Consider the following 14,869-nt stretch of genomic DNA (forward strand, 5'->3'; position numbering starts at 1 on the left):
TGGGGTGTCTACTTTCCAAAATGGGGTCATTTGGGGGGGGGGTTGTGCTATTTTTGGCATTTTATGGCCTTCGAAACTGTGATAGGTAGTGAGGAGTGAAATCAAAAATTTGCACCCTTAGAAATCCTGAAGGCAGTGATTGGATTTCGGGGTGCCGTATGCGGCTAGACTCCCAAAAAGTCCCACATATGTGGTATCCCCATACTCGGGAGAAGCAGCAGAATATATTTTGGGGTGCAATTCCACATATAACTATGGCATGTGTGAGCAATATATCATTTAGTGATAACTTTTTGTAAACTTTTTTTTTTTGTCAATCACTTGGGACAAAAAATATTCAATGAGCTCAACATGCCCCTCAGCAATTTCCTTGGGGTGTCTACTTTCCAAAATGGGGCCATTTGGGGGGGGGGGGGGGTTGTACTGCCCTGCCATTTTAGCACCTCAAGAAATGAGATAGGCAGTCGTAAATTAAAAGCTGTGTAAATTCCAGAAAATGTACTCTAGTTTGTAGACGCTATAACTTTTGCGCAAACCAATAAATATGCGCTTATTGACATTTTTTTTACTAAAGACATGTGGCTGAATAAATTTTGCCCTAAATGTATGACTAAAATTGAGTTTATTCGATTTTTCTTATAACAAAAAGTAGAAAATATTATTTTTTCTCAATTTTCAGTCTTTTTCCATTTATATCACAAAAATAAAAATCGCAGAGGCAATCAAATACCATCAAAAGAAAGCTCTATTTGTGGGAAGAAAAGGACGCAAATTTCGTTTGGGTACAACATTGCATGACCGCGCAATTACCAGTTAAAGCAGTGCAGTGCGAAATTGTAAAAAGACCTCTGGTCCTTAGGCTGAAAATTGGTCCGGGCTGAAGTGGTTAAGGCACTCTGTGGGGACTTAACAGCGATCATAGGTGGTGTCGCCAGACAGCTTTTTTTTTTTTCCAAAAAATGTTATTGAAAAAGGATGGTAAATCACAAAGAAAATACCGTAATAAGAACAAAGAAATTTTTTGAAGAGGAAGTATGAGTCGTATACAAGCAGTCACATGACATTTAAATGCGTTGTGAACATAGTACTCTTTGCAGGAAATTGACGCCAAACCAATCTCCCTCGAAAGAAGGGGGCGGCCTCAACTGGATGGATCTGCGAATAGTATGGCACCTTGGTATCCTTCAGAGGAGCCAAGGTCATACATAAAACATGCATAAAGATATAACAGACGACTAGAGGGAAGGGGGGGGGGAGAGGAACTTGCTGAGTCTGGTATAGCAGTCCGCACATGGGGGGAGGAGCCTAACCGGTGATGGGGGTGAGGTGTTGAAAAAAAGAAGGTGTGCTGTTTTGTAAACTGTATACTAAAGTTTCACGATATAGTAAAGTTTGCTGGTAGCAGGGGGTCCTTGCGAGTGAAAGAATGATCTTCAAGGTGGGTCCGTTCCTGAAGAGTGAGTTTGGAGGCAATGTACAGGTCCCATCTGTTATGGAAACGCTGTGTGGCTTTTGGTTGGTGTAGGTTTGTATTAAGTTTGTCCCGAAAAAGAAGGTGCATGAGGTCTCTATTGACTTGAGAAACTGAAGGTGTGGCAGTGGAGGTCCAATTTGCTAGAATGGCTCTCCTGGCAAGTAACAGGCAAATCAGGGCCCATTCCTTGCCCAGGGGTGAGGAGGTAGCTAACATGGGAGCAGTTTGGGGTCCCAGTACCCAAAGATGAGGAGTAACGGATCCTTGGAAAGTTTCAGAAGTGTAATCTCAAAGATAAAGGCCAATATTTGATCCCAGAACGATGAGATGACCAAGCAGGACCAGTAGCGGTGGGCAAGGGGAGGTCTTGAGTGTTGGCAGAGAGGGCACAATGAAGCAGGAGATTTATGTAGTGTCCCTGATGGCAGGAACGGTGTGTGTGCTCGGTGGGAAATTTTTAATTGGGTTTCCCTCCCAGGATTCATTCGGGACTAGGTTGTACACAGAGTTGAGGGCCAGACCGCTTTTGATTGGGCCAGACTGACAAACCTTCTTAGGGATGTTCTAATAGGACCTGATTGTGGCCCTAGGTGATGGTAAAGCATTGACCCTCTGTGCCTGGCTCCCTGCCCCTGGTGCTGGGTTACTTGACTGTGGGGATGATCAGAGTGATCGGGACACTCTTCCCTTCTGCGGCCTCGTTCTGGCTCTTCTTTCTTTGTTTCCTGGAGCTCTTTTTCTCATTGGGGGTTCTCAGTTGGCTTCCTCACTGAGACCCCCTGGAGTTTCCCACCAGCTGGCCTTTCAGCAATGTCTGTAATAGCTTCACCATCTCCTCCAACAGTTCAGCATTCACTTCCCTTTGCGGACACTGGGCTTTGAAGTGTTTTGGATCACCACATTTGTAGCGCTTCCAAATGCCCACCCGCTCGGTCTGAGCTTTGGCCTGGGCTTCCATCACATGTAACAAAGCTTGTTGTACCTGTTCTTGAACTTGAGCTCCACTTTCTGATGACTTGACAGGAGTAACTTTTGGGGTGCATTACACTACAGAAGTCTTGGTGTGCTCCTGCCAATCAGACTCTTCATCGCTCTCTACCATGCTGGCATCCACCTGAACTGATTGTGCAACCATCTTCTCACTCTTCTGGGGTGTCTTTACTGCAAGTCAGGCCTCCTGATCCTTTTCATCCAGGAGAGCCTCCTCTTCTCGCACCATCCCCATCAGCTTGGGATGTAAGAAGGGCCCCTTGGGTACCCTTCAAGAGCAATTGGGGAATGATAGGATGGTTTGGCCTGGCTCCTTGTAGGATCCGATCCAATCGGGTGCTGTCTGCCTCTCGGTCTTTTTATATATATATATATATATATATATATATATATATATATATATATATATATATATATATATATATATATATATATATATATATATATTCGTGCAGAGTTTTATCCACCCGGGCAATATACTCAGACATCTCGCCTCTCCACTGGTGGGTATGCTCAAACTTGTACATCAGATCAGGTAGTTTCTCTACTCTTCCATAAACTGTGTAGAGGGCCTCGATATAGTCCATGGCATCACAATCCAGTTTTCCCCTCTTTAAGCTTCTGATGACATCCATGGCTGGACTGCAGACACTCTCTCGCTGATACGGTGTCTCTCCACTGTTCCTGACACATTCCACTCCTCTGACTCGGTATCAGGCTGTCAACTAGGTGACTCGTGTCTAGATGGAATGAAGCAGGAGGCATCCCCACCATTGGGCTTCCTGTTGCTGGACTGGTTGCATTTAGACTACTGGCTGTTAGACTGCATGCAACAGGGCTTCCTGTTGGTGACCCAGAGGACTTCTCACCAGTCTCCTCCGGCAACTGCACTGGGATCACATGGCCATCCAAGCCTTCAGCTACGCTCACAAGCTTCTTCTGGAAGTCCACCAGAATACTCTTTCCATTCTAGGACAAGTCGTGTTTCAGGTCCAGGAGGCAGGACCCCTGTTCTGGGACTGCCTTTTTCATCAACTGCTGTACCTCTCTCTCAAACCACTGGACTCCTGGTAGCCTCAGAACCATAGTTTGTTCAAACCGGCTCCCATACTCCTGAATCCACTCAGTGGCAGTGGTTGAGTCCATTACCCAAAGTCTGTATGATGCCTGTGACAAAGTAAATTCACTTCCGTGGAACTAAAAGTCTCTCCAGCAATCTGTAATAGAACTCACTCAGCAATACTGTACTCCTTACTGGAATGGGCACGTGCACTCTCACCACAATGAACTCCAATGGCTGTGAGCCTCCTGGTGTCTGTCTTGTGAAGATGATGCAGCTGTGCCATGCTGCAACTCCTGATGGGCTGAAGTGCAGGCGCTTCCAGTCGCTCTGAAGCTCAGGCTGATCCACTTGCTAGGATAGCAAGGCTGTAGTCCGAGATCCCTCAGAGGCGGGCAAACCGGCTCTCTGCTGTATAGGCTGCAGTCTCTCACTCCTAGTCACACACAGATCTCCTGCTGGCGGCTGTTGACTGGCATCCAGAGGCTGAAAACAGGCCACGCCTGTCATTTTATCACTGCATTCTTGGGCTCCTATGCCTGAAAACATGCATGTTGTTACACATAAACCAAGAAAAATACCCCTGGGACTTTAGATGAGGTGAGCGAGGTTTAGCCAATGTCCACAGCAAACACTGAGACAGTCAATTTGTTTCAAAATGTTATGTAACAGAGCGAAAACAAAAATGATTGTGAGTTAAACGGCATAATGGCCAATGTACACAACACAGATGAAAGTAAATATACAAAGATTAATTACAAATGTTATACATCCATGAGCAACAATAAAACTTAAAAGTTGCTGGGTCAGTAAATACACATGCACAATAAGAAAATAAAATGTACATACATGTGGACAGGGAAGTATGTAAACATAATGCAGACATCAATGATACCCAGCATGTACTGGCATAAAACGAGCATCAATAAAGCCCTATGCATTTCGCGAGACCCTGCTCGCTTCTTCAGGGGTGGATGCATGAATGTTGTATCAAAGGTCTGAGATAAATCGCCAAGCGCTGGATATCAAAATGGCAGCCGTGTAGTGCATCCAGCTCGGGAGCTGGGGGGGTGGCGCAACCAAAAGCCACAACAGGGGAACATCCGAAGCATCAGCACGGTCTGGATAAGGGTTTTTTTCACTGCGGTCTCCACTTGGCCCCTTAAAATCATGTCTGGAAAATGTTTCAATGGAGTAAAAAATCCAATGGTTGCCAGCTTGTTCTTAGAGATGTGACTGCTCTATCCAATCTTCAAGTTGTGAATCAGAATCCCAGCCGTGCTAAACGTCTAGATATACCCACAAGGGCTCGAAGGCTGCGCCCCCAGTGTCATGTACGAGCGGTGACGCATGGCTGTCCATAAGACGTCCACCATCAAAGGGGGTGCACCCCTTGATGTCTTTGACCGCTGGGCTCCCGTGATTGCTCGTAATACGGCGAGTACCAAGATCTGTGTGTAAACACAGAGATCCCAGTTCTCCGAGGGGAGAAGTGACAGATCGTCTGTTCATACAAAGTATGAAAAGCGATCTGTCCTCTCCTAGTCAGTTCCCTCCCCCTTCAGTTAGAACACACACTAGGGAACACAACTCCTTCATTGCCCCCTACTGTTAACCCTTATACTGCCAGTGAAATTTTTTCAGTAATCAATGCATTTTCATAGCATTGATCGCTATATTAATGCCAATATTCCCAGAAATGTGTCAAAATTGTCCGTGTCCGCCATAATGTCGCAGATAAAAATTGCAGATTGCTGCCATTACTAGTAAAAAAAAAATGCTATAAATCTATCTCCTATTTTGTAGATGCTATTACTTTTGCGTAAACCAATCAATATATGCTTATTGCGATTTTTTAAATTTTAAACTTCTTTTTTTCTCCAAAAATATGTAGAATACATATCGGCCTATACTGAGGGAATACATTTTTTTTTCTTTTGGGGGGGGGGGGTGTATTATAGTAAAAAAAAAAGCGTGTGGTTTTTTTTTTTTTTTTCAAACGCAGAGGTGATCAAATTCCACCAAAAGAGCTCTATTTGCAGAGAAAAAAAGTTGTTTGCGTGTTCGTGCGACATTGCACCCAATTGTCAGTTAAAGCACTGCAGTGCCAAATCGCAAAAAGAGCTCTGGTCAGGAAGGGGGTAAAATCTTCCGTGGCTGAAGAGGTTAAACCATTGATTTTAATACTCCACTTAGTCTTTCTACACAGGGTTCACTGTTTCACTCTAAGGGAGCTGCCTCTAAGTACTAATTGAATATGGACGTTATTCATGGACTTTTGTTACTCTTGAGTTTTTAATTTGTCTTTTTAACGTTGTGATCTACCTATTTAAATCAACATAGCGCCACTGTTTTTTTTTTTTTTTTTTGACATCCAGACCTTTCCATGGCAACTTGATGCCATTAGTCACTGAGCATGCAGTAACTGGGAATTATTTTGCAAGAAGGGCAGAAGTCGGCTAGATTAGAAGGGGCTAGACCTACTAGGAGTAGCAGAGAAAGGAAGAAACAGCCTGCAACCAACCATTCCTGAGCAATTCACAGTACTGCAATGCAGTTATTGCCTTTTAGGCACAATACATCTAAGCCCCAGCATAAATGGTTATTAGTATGGGTAGAAAATATAGAACCTGGATAGAAATTACATTTGGAAGTAACCTGAAAGAGAAGCTAAAAGCATATTCACTGGAGCCCTGGAGTGAAGACAAAACACCATTATGGGGGGTTGGAACAAATTTATAAACTAGTAAGTGGGGTCCTACAGGGGGTCAGAGTACAGTGGACCCATAATATCCTCACATGAGGAGGTCAGGATTTAGTAATTTCTTCTAGAGGCTCTCCTGTCCAAGGAGTAGAACATATTCTGTTATACTGCCCTTCTGCATGAAGCAAAAGTAGGTTCCCTGTTAATTTTAACCTTGCTGACCACTCTTTTTTTTATAAAGTCACATTTGAACTAGTATGGGGAAACCACTGATTTCAGTTAAAGTGGTTGTGAACCCTTACAAACCACTTTGACCTACAGGTAAGCCTAGATTAAGGCTTACCTGTAGGTCCAAGAAATATCTCCTAAACCTATACGGTTTAGAAGATATTTGCCCAAAGACAGGCACTGCTGTCTACGGCGCATGCGCCGTAGACAGCTGCGCGCAGGCGCACTGAGCGCGGCATTTCCAACAACGGAGCTGCCACGCGTGTCGGCTCCCGTGTGCATGCGCGGGAGTGACGTCATTGCAGCTCCGCCGAATGACAGCGGCAGAGCTGCGAGACCCCACCGAAAAGATGAATGCGCCGGAGTACAGGGGACAGCGGTGACATCGCTGGCTCCTGTGTCAGGTAAGTGACACATAATGGGCTACTATGCGATGCATAGTAGTCCATTATGCTTTGCCTTTGCAGGGAATGAAAGAGGAAGTAAACTCATCAGGGTTTACTTCCTCTTTAAGTTATGATTGAATCCGATTTTGGCTTGTGAAACTGCTAAAATGTATTTTGCATTTTTGCAATGGTCAACCTCAATATTGCTGAATGTTAAGATCCCCTTCCCTACTGCCATATCCTTCATGCTTACCGGTCATTTTGCTACAGTGATACCACTATTTCTCCTTTTAAAGGGCAACTCCACTTTTATGGGAAAAAAGGGCAAATAAAAATATATAGCATATACAATTGCAACACAAGTTGTATTGTAATTGAATGTTATTAAACATCACCTTTTTTCTTTTCCATCTGCAGTGCTGTAATTTTCTGTGAAATGCAATATGGTTACCTGGAGATTTATTATTATTTATTATTATTATTATTATTATTATTATTATTCAGGATTTATATAGCGCCAACAGTTTGCGGAGTGCTTTACAACATTAGGACAGACCGTACAATTGCAATACAATTCAACATGGGGAATCAGAGCCCTGCTCATTAGAGCTTACAATCTAGGAGGGAGAGTCAAGTTATACTAAAAGGTAATAGCTGTGAGAGGTGAGCTAATGGAGAAAATAATGCAGTTGTTAGATGGAGGCAGGATAGGCTTCTCTGAAGAGGAAAGTTTTCAGGGATCACCAAAAAGTGGCTACATTTGGAGACAGTCTGACAGCTTGGGGTGGGGAATTCCAGAGGATGGACTAGGCTCAGGAGAAGTCCTGGAGGTGGATATGGGAGGAGGTGATGAAGAGCAGGAGCTGTCTACACACAATATGCAATAAACACTCCCCAGAAACCTAAATTTCCTGTGTTTGGCTTACTGATTTTCCCCGAAGTCTACACTAAGATACAAGTCAGATTTTGGCATTCCCTGCAACAGTAATTTTTGAGAAGATACTCCCAATTGGAAATCATGTTTAAAGGGATACAGACCCTGTGGTTTTCCTTGTTAGAAGCCTTACAGCAGCAGCTGGTTGATTATGAAACCACTCCTATTAGACTCAGCACAGAGGAACAAATGGTGATTTCTTCAACATATTAGGTAGGACTCTGCAACAAAGTTTGTTAAAATCCCTTTTTTATCCTCAAGTGGAGTTGTGCTTTAAAATATTTCATGCAAAGACTTGTAATGTAAAATTGAATGCAGCTGCAAATTTAGATCACTGGCTTATACATCTTCTTCTTTATTTTTTATTTATTTTTTCTTTAACTTCTATTTGTTTTAGTTTGCATTGCTTTCGTTTTTCATCTGTGCCATTTCTTGTATTAAGGGAGTTTGTTGTATTGACGAGTTTGACAAAATGGATTTGAAAGATCAGGTGGCCATTCATGAGGCAATGGAACAGCAAACTATATCAATTACCAAAGCTGGTGTAAAGGTAAGAATATATTTCCATAGGGTAACAACTTTGTTATCCTTAATAGTTTCAATTTATCAATAGTTTAGTGCTATTTAACAGGTAAATGAATGAGAGGTGTGTTGTGAGGAAATGTGCAATTTGTTTCAGTTGCCAATTCCAATTGGGGTGAATTTTTGGTTATTCGGATGTATCCGAATCTCCAAATGAAATGGTAAGGAGATTAGGTGAAATCCCATTAAAATTAGTTTTGTTAATTTTCTAACGAATTCCAACTTTTCAGAACAATTCGAATTTGGATTGGTCAAAAACAATTGACCGATCAGAATTATTTGTGAATAAATAGCTGCTAAAGCAGAGGGCCAGCTAGCCAGCTGCCCGCTTCCTTAACCATGAGTCCTCTGTCAGCTGGCTTCCCCACTGACAGATTAATGTGCCACATTCCATCAACATGGGGACAAGGTGCTTTGGGGTGGGGTGGCACAAAGCCCCCCCCCCACCTCAAAGCACCCACTTGCCCCATGTTGAAGACATATGGTCTGGTATGGTTCACCTCCCGGCTGCATACACTGGTAAGGGTCTGGTATGCGTTTTGGAGGAGGCGAACCCTACGCCGTGTTTTGTTTTTACCCTTTTTCTATTGCCGGGCAAAGCCGGCATTCTTTTGTTTACATTCATCTATCAGTATGAGGATTCATGGTTAAGGACGTGGACAGCCGGCTTCCCGGCCCGCTGCTTAACCACCGGGTATTTCTTCACACAATTCTGATCGGTCAATAGTTTTTCGACCGATCTGCATTCTCCTTGTTCTGAAAACGTTGAATTTGTTAGAAAATTAATGAATGAAACAAATTGTAAACAAATTAAGAAACCAAGCGAAACAAAGTCCATAACATTACAAAATTAGTAACAGAACTAATCCGGAACTAAACAAATGTGGGGGGTGTTTTTTTTTTTTTCTTTTTTCTCAAGGGTTTTAAAAATTGTTTAAGTAGACTGAACCATTTATGACACAGAATAATGTATAGGTGTGACTAGGGATGAGCCGAACACCCCCCCCCCCCCCCCCTGTTTATAACCGTACCACAGCAAAATGACCTAAAGGGAAAAAAATTAATTTAAAAACGGTTTGCGGCTGTATTGTAATGTTGGATCTTGGCAATATAGATAAATATACCGTAGATACCACAATATGGTGTGGATGACCGACACCCCCCCCCCCCCCCCTCAAAAATCCATACCAGGCCCTTCAGGTCTGGTATGGATATTAAGGGGAACCCCACACCAATTTTATTTTTTAAATGGTGTGGGGGGTCCCCCGGGCACTATATACTCTGAATCGCAGTATATATACTATACAGCCTTGCCTACATACTCAGAAAAAAATGCAGAAAAAATGGTCTTAGGTGTTGGTGGTACCAGAACACCGTAAGCCCTCAGTTACTCTTGTTAGGGGCAGGGACGGGCCCTGCTGTGAAATATCAAAAATCTAATTACATGGCCCTGATAAACAAGGCAGAAAAACTGGACCTTTTGGTTTTGGTGGCACCATAACACTAAGCCCTGTTAAACAGGGGCGTAAAAATTGGGCCTTGAGTGGTGGTGCCCTAAAACAAAAATATTGTTGGCATCAAGATTGAGGAGGAATAGGATAGTCAGCATATGCAGCCTTCAAGGAATCCCAGATCCATAGCAAATTTAATCAGTTACATAAGCATGCAGGTTTTTGAGAGGACTGGAGTTATAGTAGGGTTGGAGGTCCCAGATGAGGGGCTCAATAACATGGCCAGCAGCAGCAAAAAAGGACAAGCGTGCCCCATGCCCACCTGCAGAGCATGCACCATGTCCACAACCACCACTGTTAACAGAGGCTGCTTGCCCTATTTTAGTGGCCTGTGATCATCTGCCTCTCCTTGGTAGCTGCATATATGGGCTACACTGAATGCAGAGTATGTATGTATGTATGTATGTATGTATGTATGTATGTATGTTATATAAATTTACTGCCAGAAGTGTATTAGATACTGTGTACACCACCTGCACTGTATTAGAAACAGTACACCACTGAATGCACTGTAGATATAGGCTACAAAGAATGCAGGGTGTGTGCAGAGCAAATATGCTGCCACTAACTGAATAACCTGAATCATGATTGGCCAAAGGCACCCTGCCTTTGGCCAATTATGTCTCTCTCAGCAGAGCATGCTGTGATTGGCCAAAGCATGCAGGTCAGGTGCATGCTTTGGCCAATCATCCTACAGCAATGTACTGCAATCTTGCAGTGCATTATGGGGCGTTCCACGGCGCTTACATTTCCTACAAACGCCCAATATGTTCAGTTCGTTTTAGAACAAACTAACACCTGGTGTTCGAGTCAAACTCATGTGCTCATCCCTAGGTGTGACCTAATAAGGCTTTAAATTGAGGATCCGGAGCCATGATGCTCTCTGGGCAGGTTAATAAACCCCAATATATAACTATGAGTTACACTATATACAGCTGCCTTTTTGAAATGGAAGCTAAATAACATTTTAGTTTGGTAACGCTTCATAACGAGCTACATAGTGTTTTTGTTGGCATAAATGAGCGATCCCCAACCACCTCTTCTGGGGTCCTCCACTGGCACTCCAGGCTCATCCTCTTTTTGGCGTGCTACGATACAAAGTCGCTTTCTATGGTGGCACACCTGCAGGCTTAATCATGAGCTGGGCTGTGTGCATCTGTTGACATACAGCATGGCTCAGCCCCAGCCCCGTTCTCTGCTTACATGATTTGATTGATTCTATGAGTAGAGAGAGGAGAGCATTTCTGCAGATGGACACAGCACTGGATTGAGGCAGGACTTGAAAGTATAAAGGGGGGTAAAGGGCAATACATACAAATACTGGCATGTTTTTTACCTTAAGCAAGCAAGAGAAGTTCAGTGTTTTCTTGTGTTTACCAGACTATACTGTGAAAGCAAGTGTTATCCTCTGCCTATCTTGTGATCTACTAAAGATCAACTAGATGCTCATTTTCTAAAATTCGGTGTAAATTTTCTACTGCCAGGGAGTCCGTGGCTGGCACGGATTTAGGGAGGGTTAAAGATTACAAGCCCAGTTCCTGAGCTTTTTGTCCTAGCCAGCCCAAATGTGCTATAAAAGATGGCTGAGGTCCAAGGTGTCCCAGGTTAGGCTGGGTTCCAGATTACCTGTGCATGGAATCATCTGGAGCTGCTGAAAATACATTGGGGTTTTTGGAAGACATCCAGCTATGGACTATGCCATAATGGACTCTCTCCTACAGTAGTGCTCTATGCTACTCTAGTTAGGGTTAAGGGGTTAGTTGTTCATATTGAACTGTTATGCCATGTTTCATCAGAAAAGGTTCCATTAACTCTTCTCACCCTGGTGGGAGGGGCCAAGCTCTCCCTCTGATATCAGTCGGGGAGGTCACGTGGCCGTTTCCCACTGTAGCCATGGATCAGAGTAGGAGACTGGCCGCGAGTCACGTGTCCATCCTGAATATAGATATAAAAAAGTATTTACAATCTTTGTTTTAATAAAACACTTATCCTGTGTATTATACCTATATATATACTAGAGGGGCTGACAGTAACAATTCGCAATCTATTTACCACTAATAGTGGCAGGAGAGGGGGCAGAGACAGACACATGGAGCAGACAGAGAGGGAGGGGACAGAGGATATCTGCAGGTGACAGAGGCATGTAAACTGCCCATGGGAATCGGGGCTCAGCAGTCATAATTATCATGGTCAGTAGACAGAAGGGGGACACAGGAACTGGCAGGATCAGACAGATTTTTTTACAGTTTAGAGAGGGGCAGGTTAGACAGCACAAGCACTATGCTGCTTAATCATCTATAAGGGAACAGGATCTCCTTTTTTCTTTTTGGGTTACAAAAAATGTAAGTATGGTACTGGATAAAGAGATGATGTACCATAAAGGAGTTAAGGACAGCAGGCATGAGGTCTGTACCAAGTGCTTGGTGGGACCCCATTCTGTTACTGGAAGTGAGGTAACAGAGTTACACCAGAGTGGTGGAGTGGGCGCAGGCTCAGCACATCCCTCCTAATGCAACAAATCGGTTACGGTGTGCAGTGACATGAGACGAGACACTTTTCAGAGGAACTCTGTACTTTAGTTACTGCACACAGTGAAAGCTAACCTCTAGGATAAGGAACTGCCTTAATGTTAGTCTTTACGTGACAGCAGTCTCTGCCTGGTCCTGGGCATTGATCATGCTCTGCGCAAAAGAAAGGTGCACAGGCGCAGATGACACCGCCCTCATACTGGCTTTCAATTATCAGCTGATTGAATGTCAGGTTGGTTTAAAGTGAGTGAGAAAGTTATTGGTTCATGTAAGAATTGTTCAGACAAAGGGCTGGGGGAGGAGGTTAAAAAAAGCCGAACTGTAGTTTTGCTGATCCCTGACCACCCAAATCCTAACAATATAGCCTCAATAGGACTGTATCCATGCCAAAGATGTAGAATTTTTAACTCAGGCTGCAGAGTATGACAAGTGACATCTCCTCCTGTCAAACTTGCCCTTTGAGTTCAATTGGGCCATGCCACAACACATGAGCGTGGTATTCTGACATCACAGGGTAAAATCAGTTAGTGAAGAGGCAATATAACTCATCGTTGCTGCACCTCAAATGCCCTCTGAAAACTCTGAACTGAAGAGCTTTAAAGAATTGATAATTGTATTGATAATTACATATATAGGTTTGAAAAATAAGATAAAAACAATCAGGAGCACGTTTTTAAAAATTGTTGCTCAAAGTAAGGCTACTTTCGCACTGCAGCATTTTACAGGTGTTTTTGCGCTAAATATAGCGCTGCCTGAAAAGCGCTTGTAAAATGCCTTTTCTGCAGCCCCAGTGTGTAAACCTGAGTGCTGGGGCAGTGCTCTTGCAGGACAGGAAAAAGCCTTGCAAGCAGCATCTTTGTGGCAGTGTGGGAGCGGTGTATACACTGCTCTTAAACCGCCCCGGCTATTGAAATCAATGGGCGACACTCGGCGGCTAGCGGGGGGGATTAAAAGTGCCCCACTATCAGCCGAAAAGCGCCGCTATAACATGCCCCAGTGTGAAAGCAGCCTTAAGGAACTTTTTGTAATTTCTGTGGAAATACTAAAGTTGTTAGATTGGCACATGCTTTTTAAAATGCACTTATGAAACATGGTAACATTGGAAAATTGCTTTTTCATTTCCAGGCCACTTTGAATGCTCGAACATCCATTTTGGCAGCTGCAAATCCTATTGGTGGAAGATATGAGCGTTCAAAATCTTTAAAGCATAATGTAAATCTATCAGCTCCTATAATGTCCAGATTTGATCTTTTTTTCATTCTAGTAGATGAATGCAATGAGGTAATTATTTATTTATTTTTTTAATTATATCTTCTGACTACCTGTTCACTTGTATTCATTTACACGCTTGATTGGCAGTATAGTTACTCATTTGTATTCATATGCGCAGGGGCGTACCAAGCAGGGGGCGGGGGGGCGTTCCGCCCCAGGTGCCACACATTGAGGGGGGTGTAAGTGGCTGGGTAGCATTGCTATGGGGTTCACTCTGCACTCAGACACTGTCTGACAGTATCCTGAAGGGAATCCCTGGCTCTGGCTGCTCTGTTTTTTGTGAGCTTGAACACCCCCAGCACTGTGGCCGAAATAGTATGGTCTAGTTTCTGTTTTCACCTGCTAGCTCCACCCACCACTGCTGAGCAGCCGAGCTGAGTGTGTCATCATTCAGCGCAGGGGTGGTTGCTGTTACACTTTGTGTCCACATCATCTTCCAGAGTCTAAACCTCCCTAGCTGAAGCTGAGAGCCGAGGTGAGCTGGTGATAGGGTGTGTGAGCTGTGAGAAGACGCTGGGGGGAGTGTGTCTGTCCTGCCATCCTTACTGTGCTGGTCTGTCATAGAAGGGGAAGGGGGGGGTGTTACTGTGTAGTAGGTATAGTGTAGCTGACCTGATGGGGGGGGTTGCAGAATGCAGGCGCGTGCTATGTACAGGTTGTAGACTCCAGATTTGTGCTATATACAGGTAGCAGAATGCAGGCGTGTGCTATATACAGGTTGCAGAATGCAGGCGTGTGCTATATACAGGTTGCAGAATGCAGGCGTGTGCTATATACAGGTTGCAGAATGCAGGCGTGTGCTGTGTACAGGTTGCAGAATGCAGGCGTGTGCTGTGTACAGGTTGCAGAATGCAGGCGTGTGCTGTGTACAGGTTGCAGAATGCAGGCGTGTGCTGTGTACAGGTTGCAGAATGCAGGCGTGTGCTGTGTACAGGTTGCAGAATGCAGGCGTGTGCTGTGTACAGGTTGCAGAATGCAGGCGTGTGCTGTATATTGCTGTGTGACTACCACCCACCTATAGTAGCTGAGCTGTGAGCTTGCCTGGTAAAGGGGGTGGGGGTGGTGTTGCTGTGTTCACAAACCAGGTATAGAGTAGATGAGCTGATCTGATAAAAGGGGGACTTACACCCACATCTTGCAGCCATCAGATCCATCCAGCAAGCAGCAGGTCACTGCAGCATCTTGCCATCTTCCCTGCGG

General features: G+C 44.1%; 1 protein-coding gene across 1 annotated transcript in view; it reads left to right on the forward strand.

Annotated features, from left to right (window-relative positions):
- LOC143996626 (maternal DNA replication licensing factor mcm6) overlaps positions 1-14,869 on the forward strand; it is a 270,522-nt gene that overhangs the window by 110,954 nt on the left and 144,699 nt on the right. Inside the window, exons 10-11 of the mRNA XM_077491792.1 lie at positions 8,219-8,326; positions 13,523-13,678. Coding sequence (XP_077347918.1) covers positions 8,219-8,326; positions 13,523-13,678 — 264 coding nt within the window. The remainder of the gene's footprint in view (positions 1-8,218; positions 8,327-13,522; positions 13,679-14,869) is intronic.

The sequence above is a fragment of the Lithobates pipiens genome, unplaced genomic scaffold (genome assembly GCF_037356315.1).
Source record: "Lithobates pipiens isolate NorthernLeopardFrog02 unplaced genomic scaffold, aLitPip1_a1.2 Scaffold_19, whole genome shotgun sequence".
Classification (NCBI taxonomy): Eukaryota; Metazoa; Chordata; class Amphibia; order Anura; family Ranidae; genus Lithobates; species Lithobates pipiens.